This window comes from Natator depressus, chromosome 22, assembly GCF_965152275.1.
Source record: "Natator depressus isolate rNatDep1 chromosome 22, rNatDep2.hap1, whole genome shotgun sequence".
Lineage (NCBI taxonomy): Eukaryota > Metazoa > Chordata > Testudines > Cheloniidae > Natator > Natator depressus.
In genome coordinates, this window is record NC_134255.1 from 2,334,161 (window position 1) to 2,358,515 (window position 24,355).

A 24,355-nucleotide genomic window follows, 5' to 3' on the forward strand; every position below is an offset into this window, starting at 1 on the left:
CTGTAAGAGTGCCAATGCCTGAGATGATGGGGCGTCCAGGATTTCCAGGTTTATGGATCTTGGGTAGCAGATAGAATACCCCTGGTTGGGGCTCTAGGGGTGTGTCTCTGTAGATTTATTCCTGTGCTATGGCAGGAAGTTTCTTGAGCCAATGGTGTAGTTTCTTTTGGTTCTCCTCAGTGGGATTGGAGGATAGTGGCCTGTAGAATGTGGCGTTGGAGAGTTGCCTAGCAGCCTCCTGTTCATAATCCGACCTGTTCATTATGATGACAGCACCTCCTTTGTCAGCCCCTTTGATTATGATGTCAGAGTTGTTTCTGAGGCTGTGGATGGCATTGTGTTCTGTACGGCTGAGGTTATGGGGCAAGTGATGCTGTTCACAATTTCAGCCTGTGTACGTCTGTGGAAGCACTCTCTGTAGAAGTCCAGTCTGTCATTTCAACCATCAGGAGGAGTCCACACAGAATTCTTCTTCTTGTAGTGTTGGCAGGAGGATTCCTGTGGGTCAGTACACTGTTCAGTGGTGTGTTGAAAATATTCCTTGAGTCGGAGATGGCGAAAGTAGGCTTCCAGGTCACTGCAGAACTGTATCATGTAACCAGTCTCTACGTAAAAGGATAAATGGACACAAATCAGACATCAGGAATGGTAACATACAAAAGCCAGTGGGAGAACACTTTAATCTCCCTGGACACTCTATAACAGATTTAAAAGTAGCCATCCTTCAACACAAAAACTTCAAAAACAGACTTCAAAGAGAAACTGCAGAGCTACAATTCATTTGCAAATGTAACACCATTAATTTGGGCTTTGAAAGGACCAGCAAAACCCACATGGATGTGTGGCCATGGATACATGTTGCTTAGTACATGTCCAGATTTCTTCTGGCCATAGAAGATATGAAGAAGATTCAGTACTGTAGCCAGACAAGGAGTAAGACATCAGCAGTAGTTCAGAGGTACTTGATGCATGAAATATAGCCCTTTTTTATTTCCCCACAGTCACATTCTTGTGCCTACAGTCATGGTCTGCAGGTCTCTTTGCACCACACAGATGTCACTCTTGGTGTTATCACCACCGCACTGTGCTGTAGGGACCTGGCTTGTCACAATGGGAACACTCCCAAGTACCTGGATTTTCTTGAAACTCCATTGTTATCTTGTGCAATTTTGCAGATGCAACTGGCACCTGGGATTTCCTGGCAGAAATTGCCACAGACATGGATTCTTGCAGCCTTCTGCTATTGGAGCCCAAGCGCAGACAATGGGCGTTGACTATACAAGGCTTTCATGTAGGGTGTCATTCACGCTAGTCAGCTATCGTCTTTGGGGGAGTGGTTCAATAGCATAAATAGGAGGTAGTCCCATATATCTTACAATGGGAGATGGCACCTGACTGCTCTCCATGCCTTTGGAATCTCCCTCTTTGAGGTCACTGCAGATTGTGAGGTGAAACCATCTTCCCCTGGTTAGGAAGTTCCATAACACTCTTACATAGTGACCACAGGAAGGCACCCAGGGGCCAGCAAAAGCCTCTGGCAGAGGGATGGGAGGGGTGAAACCTGGCCATTCTCTATTACCTCTTTGTGAATGGTCAGAACCAATATATAGAGCCAGCAATGCCCCTGGTTGGTTACAAGCCCAGTTAAATGTGTAGTGTAGACAGGGCCTAAGCTAAATAACGTTGTCATTGGTAAATTTTATCACCTCACTATTCTCCTTCCTACCCAGGTCATTTAAGTAGAGCCCTGCGCAGATACAAAATTTGTATCCGCGTCCGATCTGCAATCCACAAAAATGGTCCATGGCTATTTGCATCCGCGGATGTGGATATCTGCAAATATCTGCGGATATGCAGGGCTCTACATTTAAGGTCGCCATAGTTAGCAAGTGACGCACTTGCCTATGTAATTGAATGGCTGGGGCTGAGGGTGTCATAAGCAATGCAGGTATCGTGCCGGGCACCATGTCAGAGAGTCAGAGGAGTGATGGATAGAAAAATTCATTCAGTTATTATTAGTGTCCATCATGTTTATTACGGTAATGCCTAAGGGCCAGCCAACCGTGGGGCCCGTTGTGCTAGGTGCTGTACAAACCAATCCCCCTGAGTGTGCAGTGTTGTCTCCCAGAGTTTCTAGTCTTCTGTCCTGTCTAGGTTGAAGAGTCCCAAGCAGTGGAGCTTCTGCCTTTTCCCCAGGAGGCCCTCGCAGAGCTCCCGCCCAGGAATTGCTCTGTGCTACTCATGCCGTATTTTTTGCTCAGTGCCATTATTCCTGGTTTGCTCTCGCACATCGTCCTAAATACTTGCAACCCGTTATGTCCCCTTCTCCCTACTTTTAGTCATTGTTTAGGGAAGCTATGCACATCAAGCCAAATCTATCCCTGATTTCATTGGAGTTACACCAAGCGTGAGTTTGGCCCATTTGGATCTTTCACTCACACCTGCCAGGCTTCTGATCATGAGTATGGATCATCCCTGGATTCCCTCTAGCTTGTCACTGTCTTTCTGGTACCAAGGTGGCCAGAACTGAATGCTGTACTCCAAAGGCAGTCACGCCAGAAGAATCATTGCCCTGCGACTTGATGGCCATATGCTGCCAAGTCCCTTTGAAATGTCACTTCTAGTTTGCCAGGAGAGACCTGGCCCCAAAATTGCTGGAGCCCCACGGGCCACATTGGGGAGGTTCTCAGGCCACAGATGACCCACGGGCCAGCAGTTTGAGACCCCTGACATAGATAAACATAATCTGTTGGGGAAGAGTCAACATGGTTTTTGTAAAGGAAAATCATGCCACACCAATCTACTAGAATTCTTTGAGGGGGTCAACAAGCATGTGGATATAGTATACTTAGATTTTCAGAAAGCCTTTGACAACGTCCCTGACCAAAACTCTTAAGCAAAGTAAGCTGTCATGGGATAAGAGGGAAGGTCCTCTCATGGATTGGTAACTGGTTAAAAGATAGGAAACAAAGGGTAGGAATAAATGGTCAGTTTTTCAGAATGGAGAGAGGTAAATAGTGATGTCCCCCAGGGTTCTGTATTGCAGCCAGTCCTATTCAATATATTCATAAATGATTTGGAAAAAAGGGTAAACAGTGAGGTGGCAAAATTTGCAGATGATACAAAACTACTCAAGATAGTTAAATCCCAGGCAGACTATGAAGAGCTACAAAGGGATCTCACAAAACTGGGTTAGTGGGCAACAAAATGGCAGATGAAATTCAATGTTGATAAATGCAAAGTAATGCACATTGGAAAACATAATCCCAACTATACATGTAAAATGATGGGGTCTAAATTAGCTGTTACCGCTCAAGAAAGAGATCTTGGAGTCATTGTGGATAGCTCTCTGAAAACAGCCACTCAATGTGCAGCGTCAGGCAAAAAAGCGAACAGAATGTTGGGAATCATTAAGAAAGGGATAGATAATAAGACAGAAAATATCCTGTTGCCTCCATATAAATCCCCGGTATGCCCACATCTTGAATACTGCGTGCAGATGTGGTCTCCCCATCTAAAAAAAGATATGTTGGAATTGGAAAAGGTTCAGAAAAGGGTAACAAAAATGATTGGGGTATGGAACGGCTTCAATATGAGGAGAGATTAATAGGACTGGGACTTTTCAGCTTGGAAAAGAGTCCACTGTGTGGGGATATGATAGAGGTCTACAAAATCATGACTGGTGTGGAGAAAGTGAATAAGGAAGTGTTATTTACTCCTCATAACACAAGAACTAGGGGTCACCAAATGAAATGAATAGGCAGCAGGTTTAAAACAAACAAAAGGAAGTACACTTCTACCCCGATATAAAGCGACCTGATATAACATGGGTTCGCATACAATGCGGTAAAGCAGCGCTCTTGGGATCAGCGTGTCAGCGTGTCAGACATGCTGCTCTGAGAAGCATTTTAAGGGTGCTGGGCCGGAGCCGAGGGGTTCGATAAGGGGCAGAGGATCTCGGAGGGCGGTCAGGGGACAGGGAGCAGGGCGGGTTGGATGGTTCAGAGGTTCTGGGGGCGGGGCGGTCAGGGGATGGGGAATGGGGGCATTAGATAGGGTGTGGGAGTCCCGGGGTGCCTGTCAGGGGGCGGGGTGTGGATAGGGGTCGGGGCAGTCACGGGACAGGGAGCAGGGGAGTTGAGTAGGGGGTGGGATCCTGGGGGTGATTAGGGATGGGGAGATCTCTGGAGGGGGTAGTCAGGGGACAGGAGTGGGGGGGGTTGGATGGGTCGGGGGTTCTGAGAGGTAGGTCAGGGGGCGGGAAGTAGGTGGGGGTCGGATGGGGGTGGGGCCAGGCTGTTTGGGGAGGCACAGCCTTACCTACCTGGCCCCCCATACAATTTTGAACCCTGATGTGGCCCTCGGGCCAAAAAATTTGCCCACCCCTGTATTAGGCGTGGGCAAATTTTACAAAATAATTGTTGTAATTAAAGAAAGGAGATACAATTTAACCATTGTAGAACAGATTTATTTACTGCATACACCGTGTTAGTTCTGAAAAAAATGATTTGCTGACTATTAATAACGGAAATGCTCGAGGCCAAAGGAAGTTCGATATAACGCGGTTTCACCTATAACACGGGAAGATTTTTTGGCTCCCGAGGACAGCGTTATATCGGGGTAGAGGTGTGTTTCTTCACACAGCACACAGTCAACCTGTGGAACTCGTTGCCAGAGGATGTTGTGAAGGCCAAAACTATAACAGGGTTCAAAAAAGAACTAGATAAACTCATGGAGGGTAGGTCCATCAGTGACTATTAGTCAGGATGGGCAGGGATGGTGTCCCTAGCCTTTGTTTGCCAGAAGCTGGCAATGGGTGACAGATCATTTGATGATTCCCTGTTCTGTTCATTCCCTCTGGGGCACCAGGCATCGGCCACTGTCGGAAGACAGGATACTGGGCTAGATGGACCTTTGGCCTGGCCCAGTGTGGCCGTTCATATGTTCTTATGGAGTAGCTGTTTGGCTTTGCAGCAGGACAAGCTTCCTGCCCTTATCACGTGTTACACTAAAAACGCAAAGTGCTTTTCATTATTCATCATTCTCATTTGCTAAGCATCCTTAGCAACCCTTGTTAGAATTCATTGTTTGTTTGGTGATATTCCCGGCCCTCTACAAAACACAAATGCACAGACAGCTCTGTGCAACAGTGCTCGAATGTGCTGTTTGCCTTCAGGCTGTGGAGCTCTATTATTCAACATTTGATTCGATTTCTAGTTTATTTACTACTTCAGAAATGCCAGAGACAAAGGACCTAGCAACTCCAGAGCACCGAAAAGCATGACCTTATTTCTTGAAGATGGTGACAGCTAGGCATCTAGGAGTCAGAATAACATTACCTCACTGCAAACGCTACCAAGTGCAAGGTTTCCTGCTGAGTCCCATTGTCCTCCATCCGGTCATATGGGTGAAATCCTGGCCCCAATGACCTCAGAACTCCCACTGACTTCAGTGGGGCCAGGATCGCACCTGATCAGACTATGGAAAGCTGGTGGTTTCAAAAGGGTATACGGAGTGCTATCTCTAGTCTCAGTACTGATCATTCACAGGAGCCTCCAGGAAGGTTTAGTTTCCTATATCCAGTCCAAGAGAAGTCTTGTGATTAGCATGACAGCTATGGCAATGTCCTGCAATATCCTGGACAAACCTTACTGACTTAAGTTGAAGTATCTTAGGAGTTCATTGTATGGAAAATGCAAATGTCCACATATTATTCTGGGATTGTGTGTGACGTCTCCAGGGAGGAGACTTGACTAATGTAAACACTGAAAGGTGTTGGGAGCTTCAAAGGACTATTTGAAACAAGGTGAAGTTTTAAAATTCAGTGGGTTCCCCAAGAAATCTCTAGGGGGAGGCGTACGCAAATGTAACTCCTCCGGTTCTGCAAAACCCTGTCCTTTGGAAACTACACCCTGAGGAAAAACCCATTGTCTAGGACTTAGCTATTCCCATATCAAACCCCAAACTGTATAAAGGAGGGACTAAGCTTTGCATGAGTGTTCTTGTTCTCAGAAAAAGGAGTTATGAGCTTGTAGCCACACAAAAATTTTGTTTGAAGGACTGTTTACCTGTCTGAGCCCTTCTGGGGTGATCTCTGGTAAGTTTATTTGTAGGTTCTTGTACTGTTTGTAACATGTTTTCTCTATAATGCTTTCACTTTAAGAATAACTATGCTTAGAAAGAGCCCTGTGTTAACTTAACCGTGGCAGTTACACTGTTTGAGGAGAAGGCAAAGCGGGCCTGCTCAGAAAGTTTGTCTTGCTGGGGAACTCACAATATAGGCAGGGGACTGTGCAGCCTGGAAATATGCCTGTCAGGAGGAAGAGAAACACAAAGCTCTGCCCAAGAGATGTGATGTCTGGGGAGCTGGAAGCCCGAGGGTGGGTGCGCTTGGTGGGCCCTAGAGGTGGGAATGTAGGTGCAGTTGCTCTGACCTGTGACAATTAATAGGCATGTTGCTGGTCGTGCTGGTTTGCCAAATACTGTTTGTGTCAAATGTGTAAATTTCAACAAAACCCCGCAGAAAACATGTCGTCTGCCATATTCTTTCCCATTTTCAAACATTTTAATCTCAGGGACTTCCAAACTTTTGTTTTCAATTTTATTTTATAGGTTCTCCTCGTTTCCGTAGCAGCGGTGCATAATATGAATTCCTACTACTCCTCACAGGCCGTACTATGGCATAACAGTTGAAATATCCAGTTCTTTTTATTTTATGTACGTCTAAGATTCTTGCAGGCAGCTGCCACTTGGTACAGATTGAACCATCTTATCTTTTTTCTTGATTGTAGTGTCTCCTGTTTGTGCTGTAATGAATGGAATAGTCTGCCACTTGGACACGAATCGTTACACTCTCCGACCAGAGACGTTATGAAATAATGTAAAAATAATAATAAAAATATAAACATGAACAAACCATTAACAGTCTAAGCAACATTTCACAATTCTGAAATGCAATTTTTCTGAAACTGGAAATGTGCAGAAATTCTGTTTTGCCGGAAATTTGGAAAACATTTTTCAGTCCAATTTGGAATGAAAACAGATTTTGAAATGTCCAAGTTTCCTGCAGAATGGAAATTCATTTTGATCAGCTGTAGCTGCTAGCAAGATCCCCATATGAGCTGATCCACATTAAGAACAAGTGACGTACGCTTATTTGTGCAATTACTCAGTTTGTGGAGCTCTATTGTTATTTAACCTGTGGATTGTGGTAGTGCCCATAGGTCCCAATCAGGCCCCACTGTGCTAGGGGCTGTACAAACACAATGGAAGACACAGTCCTTGCCTGTATTACTGGCTGCACACAGGTTTGTAGTCATTTTTAAATGTAAAACCCTGTGCTACGGAGGGACGCTCTCAAACCTGATTTAGAGCTCAAACAGCCCCAGCTCTGGTCTGTTAGCCCCAAGCTAGGCACCTCCTGCTGCAGGGACTTGCAGTGTGAATCGCGGTCCCTGCTGCATTGCCAGGCATCTGGCCCCGTCATGGCTGTGCCGGGCAGGCCTCCATGGGGCCCCTCTCCCAGCCTGGCTGCGGCCATGTGCCCGGCTTGCTCCCTGAGTCAACCCCCTGCCCTGGCTTCAGGCTGTATTAGGGCCTGCTGTCTCCACCAGCAGCACCCAGATGTGCTCTCCCCTAAGCTGGTGCCTCCTCCTGCCAGCCCTGCCAGCCACTTGGGTAGGGCAGCGCTCTCGCTCTGGATTGGCAGCACCCTCCTCTAGTGAGAGCTTCCTTAGCTCCTGTCCCTGGCACCCATCGTGTCAGACAGGGTGATTGAGGGAGGGTGGGCCGTGGCATGGGGCCTCTGTGGCTGCCACAGACCAGTGTTTGGTTAATGTCACTGCCTCCCAGCACCAAGTGTGGGAGGGGAAACCTCTCCCTGAGTACGAGGAGCTGGGATTTCAGCCGGCTGATTAACATGTCAAGGGGCTTTTGCCATTACCAGCACACCGTGAATGGAATCCCGGCAGCAGCTGGGGACAGAGGGCCGTGGCCAAACAGCTTCAAGGCGGAATGAGATGGAGACGAGGGTTTATAAAACAAAAAATGGGAGAGACTCACAAACTTGCCTGCTAACCCCCACGGAGAGGAAGGACATCCTTGTGGTTTAGGTGCTGGGCTGGGACCCCGGAGCACTGTGCTCTGTCCCAGCTCTGTCATAGACTCCCGGTGTGACCTTGGGCAAGTCCCTTAATCTCTCTGGGTTCAGGTCCCATCTGTACAATGGGGAGAGAATGACCCTCCCTTTGTCTATTAGAGGGTAAACTCTTTGGGGCAGGAGCTGTCTCTTCCAGTATGTGTCTGTGCACCTCCCAGCACCATATGGCCCCACTCTCCTTTGTGGTCTCTGGGTGCAAACAAATACTGACATGGGAGGACTGCTAGAAAACTCAGCAGTGCTTTGCAGTCAGAGTTTGCTGAGTCCCAGTGATTTGAGCCTGGAGGACAAGGGGATTCACTCTTCTTCAGTGCTCCTCCATGGCCAGACCCCCTGACTCTTTCGTGGCTTTGTTGCAGTACGGTTGATTGTCGAGGGGGTTGGTTTTATCGTCAGGGCTGCCACATTCTGCCTCCTTAGCATCTGGCACTGCCTGCAGCAAAGTCAGAGCGTTCACTGAGTCTGAAAGAAAACCCCAAAGAACCCGAAAACGGCCAAGTGCAACCAATGAGCAGGACTCTGCTGCTGGCTACACCAGTTTCTCCTCAGGCTGGGAATGGGGAAAGATATTAGAGCAGGGGCAGAGGTTGAAACACTGCGGGGAGGTGCCGTCTCTTTCATAGTGCTCATTAGAAGTGTTTTTATTTTCTTTTTCTTCTAGTTCCAATTTCAAAGCCTCACGTTGTCCTTGCATCATCCACCGTGCTGGAGCTCAGTGAGTATTTCACCCTGAACTGCTCCCATGAGAATGGCACAAAGCCTACCTACACCTGGCTGAAGGACGGCAAGCCCCTCAGCAACGACTCACGGCTGCTTCTCTCCCACGATCAGAAGGTGCTCACCATCACAAGAGTCCTCATGTCTGATGATGACATTTACAGCTGTCTGGTAGAAAACCCCATTAGTAGCGGGCGCAGCGTCCCGATAAAGCTGACGGTGTATAGTAAGTATTCCGGCGGCGCGGACATGGGGGGGAAGGCATACAGTTCGTGTGGTGACATTGTCCATTCCACGTGCTGCAGAAACTCTCCAGCCTGGCACACACGGGGAACACAACATGGTGATTTCAGGCAGGGCACGTTTAAATCCAATGAAAAGCCCTTTACTGGTGATTGCTCTGTATTACTAAGATTAGTTAATTGTTACAGGAAGTGGCTGAGTAATTGGTAGTTGCTGATACCAAATGATATAACTACTTGTGTTTTCTCAGGGTTGCATAAAAGCAGTAATTATCTGCATGTGCAGAGCCCACGGTGTGTGGGGCCAGGTTCCCACTCTGGGGTGGCCGATCTTTTAGAAGGCTTTTGCCTTCTCATTGTATCTGAAATAGCCACTCTCCGATTCTGTGTGGGTGAAGTGTAGGTGAAATCCACCTGCCATCTGCAGCTAGAGCATGGCATGGCAGTGCAGCCTTCTGAGGCCACTGGGCCAGTCTCTGAACTGCAGCCCCTGCACACTGACTGCCTGGAGAGATCCTGTGGTCCATTCCTTAGTCCTAGCACAGACCACTCTCGCCACTGCCCTCCACACAGCACCTTCCTGTGGCAGAAAGAAGGTGCCAAGCGACCACTGTATGGCCACTTCACCCTTCCCTCTGTGCAGCCGCAGTGCAAGGCACAAGTGTTGTAGAGATCCTTACCCTCTCCCAGTGCATGAGAAGTGAATGATACTGTCTCAGTACTAACGCTTACAAATACTTTCTGTGATCTTCTCTTGGGATAATACATTCTGCAGCTGAAGTTAGCCTATAAACTCCCCAAGTAGTTAGCACTGGTTGTTCAGTCCATGTTAAAAAATTCCTACATGTGATTTCTTTGAGAAGCCCTAGTGTGACGGTGCTTTGGAGCAGGGACTTGAAATTTGGCAGGGCAGCAGCCTTTGGGTCAGGGAAATGGCATTTGCTGCCCCCATGTAATCTACCCAGATTTAGCATCTGAAAATCACCATTTGCACATGCTCACCAGGCATCTGTTAAGACAAGTAGTGAAATCTCAGAACAGTCCATCATGGAGCGAGCTCCAGCTCAGGGCTGCGAGGCTGAGCCGGGCTCTTCCTGCAATTGCTCCTCCTGATCCATGGGGCTCAGTGTGGCATCGGGCACAGGAATTGAGAGCAGGTAGACTCTCTGTCCTGTGCTTGCTGCTCCCCTGCGATGCCCAGCAGCATTGGGGGACAGGGGCCGCAGGGAAGGCTGAATGCATGGGACAAGGTCAGACTGGGGACAGGGGGTTGGAGATGCATGGAAAGGGACAGAGACATTCAGTGTGCGGCCCTGCCTCACCTGCTGCCACCATCCAAACCTGGCACTGATGAGGCAGTTCCGTGAGGCGGGTCTGTGGCACCCATCACTGTTGTATCTGAGCCTCACAGACATCCAGGGCTTTGTTTGCACTGTCTGTCAGGCGCCCTGCAGGCTCTATCTTCTGGGAAATGTTGTATCCCTGATGGGGCACGCTTCATAGAATCTCAGGGTTGGAAGGGACCTCAGGAGGTCATCTAATCCAGCCCCCTGCTCAAAGCAGGGCCAATCCCCGATTTTTGCCCCGCGATCTGTAAATGGCCCCCTCAAGGATTGAGCTCGCAACCTGGGTTTAGCAGGCCAATGCTCAAACCACTGAGCTATCCCTCCCCCTCACTTCCCACTGCGTTCAGACAAAGGGCTAGGCTGCATTGCTGGGCACCGCCCGCACTGTACTGCTACTGAACTCAAACTTCTCCCTAAGTAAATAGAGCACTAAAATGCGTGCAGTTCCCACCCCAGTCCGTGATGCAAAACCCAAACATCAGCCAGTCTGCTAAGGTCTCTCCTGTCACGTTAACAACCCAGCTGGTCCCAAAGAGTGAAATGTTGGTTCCATGCTGGAAATGAGTGAGGGTGAGAAGGCAGGAATCTGTGTCCTCTTTAGCCTTTAAACTCTCTGAAGTGGGGAAAAGTCACTGACGTGCTGAACTTGTCCTCAGAGCTGCAGGGCAAATAGAGTTAAATTAGATGCCTTTCTTCGCTTGTCACAACTCCTTTCTTTTCTGTTCCTGTAGCTAGGATACAAAGCCTGATTGTACCTGTGCCAGAGAAATGCAGTGTTCAAAGAGGGGGGCTCCTGCTTGGTCCTCTCTGTGGACGAAGGGCCTGCAGAGTTCCATGGCCCTGACACCCTTTCCTGTGTCATGCCCTCTGGATCCTGCGTAACAAAGTGCCACAGTTCTGTCCTGCCAGGCCAACAGTGCCTTGTGTCAGCCTGGTGGTGGGGCCAGAGCCTATCCCACATTTGTAATTACAGGCTCCAGTTATAAATGGGGTTTAATACTGGACCTATGCAGAATGTTTGCAGGTGGATGTGAGGGTGCCAGGGTTTTCTGGGTCTGATGCTCATGCAGAAGTATCCTAGCCAATGAAATGCTGCTCTTTATAGTCAGGGCTGGAGGAGCGAGGAGAGCTGGCTGTATTTTAAAGAATCCTTATTGAGGTTACAGGGACAAACCATCCCGATGTGTAGAAAGAATAAGTAAATATGGCAGGCGACCAGCTTGGCTTAACAGTGAAATCCTTGCTGATCTTAACCACAAAAAAGAAGCTTACAAGAAGTGGAAGATTGGACAAATGACCAGGGAGGAGTATAAAAATATTGCTCGGGGATGCAAGAGTGTAATCAGGAAGGCCAAATCCCACCTGGAGTTGCAGCTAGCAAGAGATGTTAAGAGTAACAAGAAGGGTTTCTTCAGGTATGTTGGCAACAAGAAGAAAGTCAAGGAAAGTGTGGGCCCCTTATTGAATGAGGGAGGCAACCTAGTGACAGAGGATGTGGAAAAAGCTAATGTACTCAATGCTTTTTTTGCCTCTGTCTTCACGAACAAGGTCAGCTCCCAGACCACTGCACTGGGCAGCACAGCATGGGGAGGAGGTGACCAGCCCTCTGTGGAGAAAGAAGTGGTTCGGGACTATTTAGAAAAGCTGGACGAGCACAAGTCCATGGGGCCGGATGCGCTGCATCCGAGAGTGCTAAAGGAGTTGGCGGATGTGATTGCAGAGCCATTGGCCATTATCTTTGAAAACTCATGGCGATTGGGGGAAGTCCCAGACGACTGGAAAAAGGCTAATGTAGTGCCCATCTTTAAAAAAGGGAAGAAAGAGGATCCTGGGAACTACAGGCCAGTCAGCCTCACCTCAGTCCCCAGAAAAATCATGGAGCAGGTCCTCAAGGAATCAATTCTGAAGCACTTGGAGGAGAGGAAAGTGATCAGGAACAGTCAGCATGGATTCAGCAAGGGCAAGTCATGCCTGACTAATCTAATTGCCTTCTATGACGAGATAACTGGTTCTGTGGATGAAGGGAAAGCGGTGGACGTGTTGTTCCTTGAATTTAGCAAAGCTTTTGACACGGTCTCCCACAGTATTCTTGCCAGCAAGTTAAAGAAGTATGGGCTGGATGAATGGACTATAAGGTGGATAGAAAGTTGGCTAGATTGTCGGGCTCAATGGGTAGTGATCAATGGCTCCATGTCTAGTTGGCAGCTGGTATCAAGTGGAGTGCCCCAAGGGTCGGTCCTGGGGCCGGTTTTGTTCAATATCTTCATAAATGATCTGGAGGATGGTGTGGCTTGCACCCTCAGCAAGTTTGCAGATGACACTAAACTGGGAGGAGAGGTAGATATGCTGGAGGGTAGGGATAGGATACAGAGGGCCCTAGACAAATTAGAGGATTTGGCCAAAAGAAATCTGATGAGGTTCAACAAGGACAAGTGCAGAGTCCTGCCGTTAGGACGGAAGAATCCCATGCACCGCTACAGACTAGGGACCGAATGGCTCGGCAGCAGTTCTGCAGAAAAGGACCTAGGGGTTACAGTGGACGAGAAGCTGGATATGAGTCAACAGTGTGCCCTTGTTGCCAAGAAGGCCAATGGCATTTTGGGATGTATAAGTAGGGGCATTGCTAGCAGATCGAGGGACGTGATCGTTCCCCTCTATTCAACATTGGTGAGGCCTCATCTGGAGTACTGTGTCCAGTTTTGGGCCCCACACTACAAGAAGGATGTGGAAAATTGGAAAGCGTCCAGTGGAGGGCAACAAAAATGATTAGGGGACTGGAACACATGACTTACAAGGAGAGGCTGAGGGAACTGGGATTGTTTAGTCTGCAGAAGGGAAGAATGAGGGGGATTTGATAGCTGCTTTCAACTACGTGAAAGGGGGTTCGAAAGAGGATGGCTCTAGACTGTTCTCAGTGGTAGCTGATGACAGAACAAGGAGTAATGGTCTCAAGTTACAGTGTGGGAGGTTTAGACTGGATATTAGGAAAAACTTTTTCACTAGATCAGATGAGCCTTTCAGGTGATGCTATGACCTTGCACCGACCTCTGTGCTGCTCATCTGGCATCTCACCCACCAGGAGAGGAATCTCCTCCACTCACGATGTTAAAAATGCAGTATTGCCAACCTCAAACATTCAGAAATCATGAGCTGGGCTCAAACAATCATGAGATTTAAAAAAAAAATACATATTGGGCTCTTTTCCGTGGCCTTAGAAAGTAACCTTGAGTGAGCTAGAAACTTACTCATTTAAACATGAAGGCTGAGATTCTCATGTCATCACTTGACTCCAGGAGCTAGGGCTTTAAGAAGAATATCAAAACAGTGGCAACCGTTCTCTTTGAGGCATGCTATGCTTTTCTCTTTGCTCTCTTTGCTTTCCCCTCTCTCAAACACCTCTCTTCAGCCTATTTGACTCCCTGGCATAGCGCAGTGCTGCAGGGCAGCCTGTTATTAGCTGTATCTTCCCAGCTTGTAGTGTAGATCTTGAACATTTCCAAGTCCCTCTTGCAAATGTCCTTGAACATCAAGCTAGGCCGGCCCAGTAGCCTTGCAGCGTCCACAAGTTCTCCATACAGGAGATGCTTTGGAATGGGTCCATCATCCGTCTGATGCAGAAGACCAAGGCAACAGAGATGTCTGTATTTGAGATTAGTGATTGGATTTGGCAATTTTGCTTTACTTTGGTGCCAGGAACTCTGCTTTCCCACTTAATATTTAGAGCACAGTATGGACAATGGCTGTGGACGGTGTTTAGTCTTCTTTATGCCTGTTGTTGGAGGTCCAGGTCTCGCCACCATAAAGCAGCATGCTTGAAACACACATCTGGCAAACCCATACCTGGGTGTTCATTGTTAGTTTCCTGTTATCCCCCACACACTTAGTCAGTTGGCCAAATATAGGTAGGACCTGCCTTCCTGATGTGAGATTTAAACTCTTCATCTAGAGATAAGTTATCTGATACAGTTGATTTTAGATAGCAGAACCTGTGCACCACTTTTAGCATGGTGTTAGCTGTTGAAACTTCTGGTGCAATCAACACACCTTGTGCCATATTCATTGTCTTCTTTAGACTGATGGTTAGTCCAAATGTATCACAAGCTAGCGAAAAGCTATTACAAAGTTGTAGAAGCACCTCTTCACTTTGTGTGATGAGTCCTGCATTGTTGGCAAAAATAAATTCTCTTATCAGCAGGTGTTGGACTTTGTTGTTTGCTCTTAGGTGTGCAATATTGAAGAGTTTTTTCCATTTGATCTTGTATGGAGAGGAGAAAGCATGACAAAGTAGCAGACAGAATAGACCAAAGAGTGTTGTGCCAAAACACATCCCTGTTTGAAACTACAGGACATTTCTGATCTCTCAGATTGATCACCTTAATACTAGAGTGTAGCCTTCATGCCATCATGGAAGAATTGAATCTGACTGAGGAGGACTGGGGGGGCAACCAGTTCTCTCTGGCAGTTGAAAAAGGCTTGTTCTTCTGACCAGGTCAACACCATTGTAAGATCTAGGAAGGCAACATAGAGAGGTTTTCCTTGTTCTTGACGTTATTCTTGCCTTAGTGTGAAGACCATGTTGATAGTAGATCTACCAGCATGGAAGCTGCACTGACTCTGTGGATATGTTTGTTCAGCCAGAACTTACGTGTTGAGAATGACCTATGCAAATGCCTTGCCAGCAACAGCGAGGAGACAAATTCCTCAGTAGTGGTGGCAATTACTGCGATCTCCTTTTGCTTTATACAATGTTATGATGTTGGCGTCCTTCATGTCTTGTGGTGCCCCTCCTTCCCTCCAGTAGCCAAGCAAGACATTGCGTGGATGTTTCAGCGCAACCGGCCCTTGTTTCAGTACTTCAGCTGGAATTCCATCTCTTTCTGCCGCCTTTCCTGCTGCTAGGAAGGTGAGTAGCTGCACTAGCTTATTTTTAAACTGTTCTGTATCAAGCTGTTGGATGGTCTGAAGCTTGGGGGTTCCATTTAGTGCTGCTTCAGAGACTGTGGTTTCACATGAATCGATTTCGTGATAGTGTTCAACCCATCACTGCATCTGTTTGCTCCCGTCAATGATGATGTCTCCATTAAGAGATTTGAATGAGGCAGTCTTTTTGGCTGACGGACCTATTGCTTTCTTGATTGCCTCATACGTACAAGCATCCATTGAGAATGGAGATCTAAGAGGTGTCTTCTCACACAGATCGAGCCAGTATGATTTCGCACATTGCCTTGCTGCTCGTTGCATTGTTCTTTGGCCACTCTGCGGTTAGCCCCCCTCTCAGGAGAGGAGTTCCCGCCATGGTGCAGATATGCTGTGCACTTTGATTCAATAACTGGAAGCATTTCTTCAGAATATGCGGCAAAGCAGCCTTTAGCTTCTACAGTCTTTTTACCAAAAGCTACCGTTGCAGCTATGTGTGTGTTCATTCTGAGTGTATTTATGCTGCATCAGCATTCAGGAGAAGTGCAACTGGTGACATAGCTTACAGGAGATTTGCGGTAAATTGGAGACATCTTTCTTGGTCTTTTGTGTTGTTGATGTTAATACATGGGCAACAGTTTTGCTGGGTATGATGGAATTTCCATAGTGAAAGCCATATTTTGCCACATACTGTGAAAACCGTGAGTCTGGAGAACATCCTGTAGATGTTTTCTGCAGGTGACAATTAAATTCAGTCAGTGCCAACATCTACATCTGGGGTGTCTCCACAAGACCGTCCAGCAAGAGACTGCCTTGGAAGTAGGTATCGGTCATGCACAGTCCTCGGGGGTGCAGAGCTCCAGCCTTTGCCCATTGTTGTTCATTTTCCCCACTCCATGGTGGCCAGTGCATAGCACCTACATCTTGTGACCTGAGCTGACTCAGGTGTTGAAGTCTCTCACTAGACAGAGTTGCTTGCCCAGTGGTAGCTTGCTGATGGCACTGTCAAGTTGCTGATAGAACAAGTGCTTCTCTTCAAAGCTGGAGAGTGATGGAGCAGATATACTAATGATGTTGGCAAAGCCTCCTGGGGCAGATATTCTTAGTGGTACAATTCATTCTGATGTTGCAATGGGACATTCAGCCAGGGATACTACTGCATTTTTGACTGCAAAACCCACCCCATGTTCACGGTGGTCTTGTTTGCTTTTTCTGTGCCAGAAGAAAGTGTAATGCCTCTGGTGCAGAGAGCCTGTAGTTAGTCTGGTTTCAGAGAGATGGCCTACATCGATGGCAGACTTCCTAGGGTCACTGGCCTCCTCCAGATCATTTAGCATATCAGAGCACATTGTCCTCACATTCCAACAAGCAAGTTTGAAGAAGGTGACCGTTCTACCTGAATGTTCAGTGCGGATGCCTCGGCAGACAGAGGTGTGCTTTAGAGTCAAAGTCCTCCTCTTGGCAGCACTGACTGCACCCAGAGGCTTGGAAGACCAAGATGTTTGGAAGCCAGCACAGCTGCAGGAAATGCCAGGGGGCAGAGCTGAATTGCCGTGCCAACCACCTGCCACTTTCTCTGCAGTGGATTTAGTTCAGGGTTTTCTCCCCTAGCTTTTGCTCAACTAAGAATTAGCTGCAAAGCAGCAGCACCAGATGGAATTACTCCTTCACGGATATTATTTTTCATTCCAATTGGTATCAGGCTTACCTGCTACAAGACTGTGGTTATTGCAAAGACGTGCACCAATTATCACAATAAATTATCATCAGTTATCAAGATAAAATTGAGAGAGTTGGCAACAGTGAAAGTCCCCCCTTGCAGGGGAGAGTGGCTAGGAGAGAAGTTCATGCTCTGTTACATTTGTGGTAACACCTGAAAATTTGTGCCTAAACTTGATGCCCAAATTTTATAATCGTAGGTTTCACACGTGCAGAGGAGCTGAGCAGCCCATCCTCAGCTGAGATCGATATTTGCCATAGGTACGAATGAAAATCAGGCCTTTGGTGCTTCCCAGCGGACACCCAGTTAGTGATCGCTGAGACAGGCAGATGAGCAGACCCATAACCTCTGTAGCAGAGCTGGGCAAAGCACTGATTTTTCAGTTCACTGGCAGGTCCAAAAAATATTTTTTTAAAAAAGTGGTTCGATCCGAACCAAATCCAAAAACTTCTGAAGTTTTTGGTGAATTGGCAAAGTCTGCTTTGGAGCCAAGGAAACTTTTCAGTTGACACAAACCATTTTGTTTCTGGCAATTTTTAAAGGACTAGAATCACAAACCAGCTGGAAAGCCCCCACTTCTATCTCCAGTCTTAGGGCATTTGGGATGTGGGAGACCAGCATTCAGGTTTCCCTTCTGCGGAGCAGGGATTTGAATGTGGGTTTCCAAGCACTGCGGGGAGCTTCCTGACCATTAGGCGAATGACTGCTCTAAGGTGGGGCTCCCTCAATCTCTCCTCTTGGTGCTGTTCAACCATGCAGGAACTAGTCACTGGGCCAGAGAGAGTGAGAGAATAAATGACTTTATGGTCTGGTGTTTAGGGCACTCATCTGGGAGGTGAGCTGCTCAACTGGCTCTTTAGTTATTTATCCAAAGTGGAACAGCTTCAACGGCCCGTGTGAGAGCCCCAGAACCCAGCCGTGAGAGTGCTCGCCTGGGGGCTGGACCCACGTTCAACTCCCTGCTCCACAGCAGGTAAAGAGGGGACTTGGACCTGGGTCTCCCACATGCTAGATGCGTGCCCTAACCACGGGGCTAAAAGTTGTCAAGTGGGCGTCTCCTCCACTACTGCGTTGTGAACAGTACCAAAGTCCCCTTGTGACTCTAGCCCCCCCAAAAAGATTTTTGTCCAGAAGGAGTCGGTGAATTCACATCAGATTTGTTGTGAAACTGCGTTTTTCAGTGAATAATCTATTTTCCTGAAAAAGTTTGCCCAGCTGAGCTCTGTAGTCTTGTCCTCTCAGCCTGTCTCCACATCACGGCTAGACTTACTGGCCTGCTCTTGGCACCCCTCTGGAACCCAGAACCTTACAAACACGGTAACTAGCTCTGGGAACATTTTTATGAGCCAGCTGTTTTCAGAACAGTTTATAACTCTGCAAAAGCTAACTCCCAGCGTGCATTGCTCAGAGCGAAGTCTGCATATCCCACACCTGTCAGTCCTTGCTGCACGGCCTGGAGGTGAGCTCAGGTGGGGCTGAGAGCAGCACGGGATGTTCCGTCACAGGCGCGGAACGAGAGGGAACCTATCAACTGGCTGGAGCGCTCAGAGCAGCCATGGCACAGGGGGGCCACCCTGCATCCACGCAGCCTGCAGGCTGGCCTGAATTCAGGTGGCTGGCTGCTGCTCCACTGATCTTTCCTCCCGCTCCTCGATGCGGAGTCTGAGCCAGTCGGTGATGCTCCTGCACAGTAAGCAGCTCAAACTCTCAGCCCCTGGTGTAACCCGGAGGGGGCGGGGGGCAGGCGGTTCTCAGCAAGAGGCCCTGGTCACACCTCAAGGCCAGTTGTTCTGCACTCCCCTCCTGAGAGTGAGGCACAAGCTGGTTGGTGGAGAGGCAGAGGCCTGGCTTGAGGTGCTGTGTGAACCCAGGGGCTTCAGTCCACTGGACACCAGCCCCAGACTGTAGCCATGTGTTACAGCGAGTGTCCATATGACCAGAGCATTGGCCAGAGGGCTTGTAATCAGTCGGCAACATGGCTTTTACAGAGCAAAACAAAATCACCATGTCCTGGGGCCACCATCTGGCCCAGAGCTCAGCTGGACACCCACCAAACCAGGAGCACCCAGCACCACTGGAAACAGCATGAACATGGGCCATAATTGGCCACCTGCAGCCTGGTGCCCAGAAGATTAGCCCTGCCAGGAGCAGGAGCGTCAGTGCAGCATGGGCATTTCTGCACAGAGCCCATTTCTGAGTCAAAGGCGTTGGGGCTAGAGCACATAGACCAGGGACACTCGGACTGTGGCTTGGGAGCCATGAGGGGCTCTTTAATGTGTCTCCTGCAGCTCTTTGCAGCACATATTATTGAAACACTGGGTGACTGAATTATTAAGCAGCCTAAACTATTAACCAATCAGGAGGCTTTTACTGTGTTATTAGCCAATTGTAGTTGATAAAATAATAATACTTGGTCAGTCATTTTGCTGTGAGAATAATCGATCTATATATTATTTATAGGGCTGTTGATTAATTGCAGTTAACTCACATGATTAACAAAAAAAATTAATTCATCGCAGTTTTAATCGCACTGTTGTATAATAAAATACCAATTGGCATTTATTAAATATTTTGGATGATTTTCTACATTTTCAAATATACTGATTTCAATTACAACACAGAATACACAGTGCACAGGGCTCACTTTATATAATTATTTTTTATTACAAATATTTGCACTGTAAAACAGTATTTTTCAATTCACCTCATACAAGTACCATAGTGCAATCTCTTTATTGTGAAAGTGCAGCTTACAAATGTAGATTTTTTTTGTTACATAACTGCACTCAAAAACAAAACAATGTAAAGCTTCAGAGCCTACAAGTCCACTCAGTCCTACTTCTTGTTCAGCCAGTCGCTAAGACAAACAAGTTTGTTTACATTTACAGGAGATAATGCTGCCCTCTTCTTATTTACAGTGTCACTTGAAAGTGAGAACAGGCATTCACCTGGCACTTTTGTAGCTGGCATTGCAAGATATTTACGTGCCAGACATGCTAAACATTCGTATACCCCTTCATGCTTCGGCCACCGTTCCAGAGGACATGCTTCCATGCTGATGATGCTCATTAAAAAATAATGTGATTGTAGGTCCTGTGCTCTGTTTTACCTGCACTCTGCAGTATATTTCATGTTCTAGCCGTGTCGGATGATGACCCAGAACACGTTGTTCGTTTTAAGAACACTTTCACTGCAGATTTGACAAAACGCAAAGACGGTACCAATGTGAGATTTCTAAAGATAGCTACAGCGCTCGACCCAAGGTTTAAGAATTTGAAGTGTCTTCCAAAAATCAGAGAGGGATGAGGTGTGGAGCATGCTTTCAGAAGTCTTAAAAGAGCAACACTCTGATGCGGAAACTACAGAACCTGAACCACCAAAAAATAAAATCAACCTTCTGCTGGTGGCCTCTGACTCAGATGATGAAAGTGAACATGCGTTGGTCTGCACTGCTATGGATCGTTATCGAGCAGAACCCGTCATCGGCATGGACGCATGACCTCTGGAATGGTGGTTGAAGCATGAAGGGACATATGATCCTTTAGTGCATCTGGCATGTAAATATCTTGAGATGCCGGCTACAATAGTACCATGTAAACACCTGTTCTCACTTTCAGGTGGCATTGTAAACAAGAAGTGGGCAGTACTATTAAGGTTGCCAACTCGCTAATCGCACAAAACCGAACACCTTTACCTCTCCCCCTGCCCCACCCCCACTCACTCCATCCCCCCTCCCTCCGTTGCTCGCTCTCTCCCACCCTCACTCACTTTCACCAGGCTGGAGCAGGGGGTTGGGGTGCGGGAGGGGGTGAGGGCTCCGGCTGAGGGTGTGGGTTCTAGGGTGGGGCCAGAGATGAGGGGTTCAGGGTGCAGGAGGGAGCTCTGGGCTGGGGCAGGGGATTGGGGTGCAGGAGGGGGGTGAGGGCTTCAGCTGGTGGTGCAGGTTCTGTGGTGGGACCAGAGATAAGGGGTTTGGGGTGCAGGAGGGGGCACAAGGTTCTGAAGATTCAGAGCAGGCTGCGCAGCGCGGACAGGAGGACGGTGAAGAAATCTGGCAACATGTGACCTCCAGAAGAAGAAGGGGGAACGTCCATGTACCAGCAACGCGGATACAGGTAAGTAACCGTTTTCATGTTCTCTCCACAGGTACCATTGCGGGGAGTGGCCCAGATGATACGTCTGGGGGAAGGGAGCAGAAGGAGACTCCACCAGTTGAAAGGCATGAGATGCACTGTCCTAGGGTTGGGGGTTCCACGACCACCACTCCCAAGAGAAGGAGGCGGGTGGTGGTGGTCGGGGATTCTCTCCTCAGGGGGACTGAGTCATCTATCTGCCGCCCTGACCGGGAAAACAGAGAAGTCTGCTGCTTGCCAGGGGCTAAGATTTGTGATGTGACGGAGAGTCTGCCGAGACTCATCAAGCCCTCGGATCGCTACCCCTTCCTGCTTTCATAGAATCATAGAATCATAGAATATCAGGGTTGGAAGGGACCTCAGGAGGTCATCTAGTCCAACCCCCTGCTCAAAGCAGGACCAATCCCCAATCAAATCATCCCAGCCAGGGCTTTGTCAAGCCTGACCTTAAAAACTTCTAAGGAAGGAGATTCTACCACCTCCCTAGGTAACGCATTCCAGTGTTTCACCACCCTCCTAGTGAAAAAGTTTTTCCTAATATCCAGCCTAAACCTCCCCCACTGCAACTTGAGACCATTACTCCTTGTCCTGTCCTCTTCTACCACTGAGAATAGTCTAGAACCATCCTCTCTGGAACCACCTCTCAGGTAGTTGAAAGCAGCTATCAAATCCCCCCTCATTCTTCTCTTCCGTAGACTAAACATCCCCAGTTCCCTCAGCCTCTCCTCATAAGTCATGTGTTCCAGACCCCTAATCATTTTTGTTGCCCTTCGCTGGACTCTCTCCAATTTATCCACATCCTTCTTGTAGTGTGGGGCCCAAAACTGGACACAGTACTCCAGATGAGGCCTCACCAATGTCGAATAGAGGGGAACGATCACGTCCCTCATTCTGCTCTCTATGCCCCTACTTATACATCCCAAAATGCCATTGGCCTTCTTGGCAACAAGGGCACACTGCTGACTCATATCCAGCTTCTCGTCCACTGTAACCCCTAGGTCCTTTTCCGCAGAACTGCTGCCTAGCCATTCGGTCCCTAGTCTGTAGCGGTGCATTGGGTTCTTCCGTCCTAAGTGCAGGACCCTGCACTTATCCTTATTGAACCTCATCAGGTTTCTTTTGGCCCAATCCTCCAATTTGTCTAGGTCCCTCTGTATCCTATCCCTGCCCTCCAGCGTATCTACCACTCCTCCCAGTTTAGTATCATCCGCAAATTTGCTGAGAGTGCAATCCACACCATCCTCCAGATCATTTATGAAGATATTGAACAAAACCGGCCCCAGGACCGACCCCTGGGGCACTCCACTTGACACCGGCTGCCAACTAGACATGGAGCCATTGATCACTACCCGTTGAGCCCGACAATCTAGCCAACTTTCTACCCACCTTATAGTGCATTCATCCAGCCCATACTTCTTTAACTTGCTGGCAAGAATACTGTGGGAGACCGTGTCAAAAGCTTTGCTAAAGTCAAGAAACAATACATCCACTGCTTTCCCTTCATCCACAGAATCAGTAATCTCATCATAGAAGGCGATTAGATTAGTCAGGCATGACCTACCCTTGGTGAATCCAGGCTGACTGTTCCTGATCACTTTCCTCTCGTGTAAGTGCTTCAGGATTGATTCCTTGAGGACCTGCTCCATGATTTTTCCGGGGACTGAGGTGAGGCTGACTGGCCTGTAGTTCCCAGGATCCTCCTTCTTCCCTTTTTTAAAGATTGGCACTACATTAGCCTTTTTCCAGTCATCCGGGACTTCCCCCGTTCGCCACGAGTTTTCAAAGATAATGGCCAATGGCTCTGCAATCACAGCCGCCAATTCCTTTAGCACTCTCGGATGCAACTCGTCCGGCCCCATGGACTTGTGCACGTCCAGCTTTTCTAAATAGTCCCTAACCATCTCTTTCTCCACTGAGGGCTGGCCATCTACTCCCCATGTTGTGATGCCCAGCGCAGCAGTCTGGGAGCTGACCTTGTTCGTGAAGACAGAGGCAAAAAAAGCATTGAGTACATTAGCTTTTTCCACATCCTCTGTCACTAGGTTGCCTCCCTCATTCAGTAAGGGGCCCACACTTTCCTTGGTTTTCTTCTTGTTGCCAACATACCTGAAGAAACCCTTCTTGTTACTCTTGACATCTCTTGCTAGCTGCAGCTCCAGGTGTGATTTGGCCCTCCTGATTTCATTCCTACATGCCCGAGCAATATTTTTATACTCATCCCTGGTCATATGTCCAACCTTCCACTTCTTGTAAGCTTCTTTTTTATGTTTAAGATCCGCTAGGATTTCACCGTTAAGCCAAGCTGGTCGCCTGCCATATTTACTATTCTTTCGACTCATCGGGATGGTTTGTCCCTGTAACCTCAACAGGGATTCCTTGAAATACAGCCAGCTCTCCTGGACTCCTTTCCCCTTCATGTTAGTCCCCCAGGGGATCCTACCCATCCGTTCCCTGAGGGAGTCGAAGTCTGCTTTCCTGAAGTCCAGGGTCCGTATCCTGGTGCGAACCTTTCTTCCCTGCGTCAGGATCCTGAACTCGACCAACTCATGGTCACTGCCTCCCAGATTCCCATCCACTTTTGCTTCCCCCACTAATTCTTCCCGGTTTGTGAGCAGCAGGTCAAGAAAAGCTCCCCCCCAGTTGGCTCCTCTAGCACTTGCACCAGGAAATTGTCCCCTACGCTTTCCAAAAACTTCCTGGATTGTCTATGCACCGCTGTATTGCTCTCCCAGCAGATACCAGGAAAATTAAAGTCACCCATGGGAACCAGGGCGTGCGATCTAGTAGCTTCTGCGAGTTGCCGGAAGAAAGCTTCATCCACCTCATCCCCCTGGTCCGGTGGTCTATAGCAGACTCCCACCACTACATCACTCTTGTTGCTCACACTTCTAAACCTAATCCATAGACACTCAGGTTTTTCTGCAGTTTCGTACCGGAGCTCTGAGCATTCATACTGTTCCCTTACATACAGTGCTACTCCCCCACCTTTTCTGCCCTGCCTGTCCTTCCTGAACAGTTTATAACCATCCATGACAGTACTCCAGTCATGTGAGTTATCCCACCAAGTCTCTGTTATTCCAATCACGTCATAATTCCTTGACATCACCAGGACCTCCAGTTCT

At 48.1% G+C, this 24,355-nt stretch overlaps 1 protein-coding gene across 1 annotated transcript in view; it reads left to right on the forward strand.

Annotated features, from left to right (window-relative positions):
• The window catches only part of HEPACAM (hepatic and glial cell adhesion molecule), an 87,281-nt gene that overhangs the window by 47,697 nt on the left and 15,229 nt on the right, over nt 1–24,355 (forward strand). Inside the window, exon 3 of the mRNA XM_074936829.1 lies at nt 8,820–9,101. Coding sequence (XP_074792930.1) covers nt 8,820–9,101 — 282 coding nt within the window. The remainder of the gene's footprint in view (nt 1–8,819; nt 9,102–24,355) is intronic.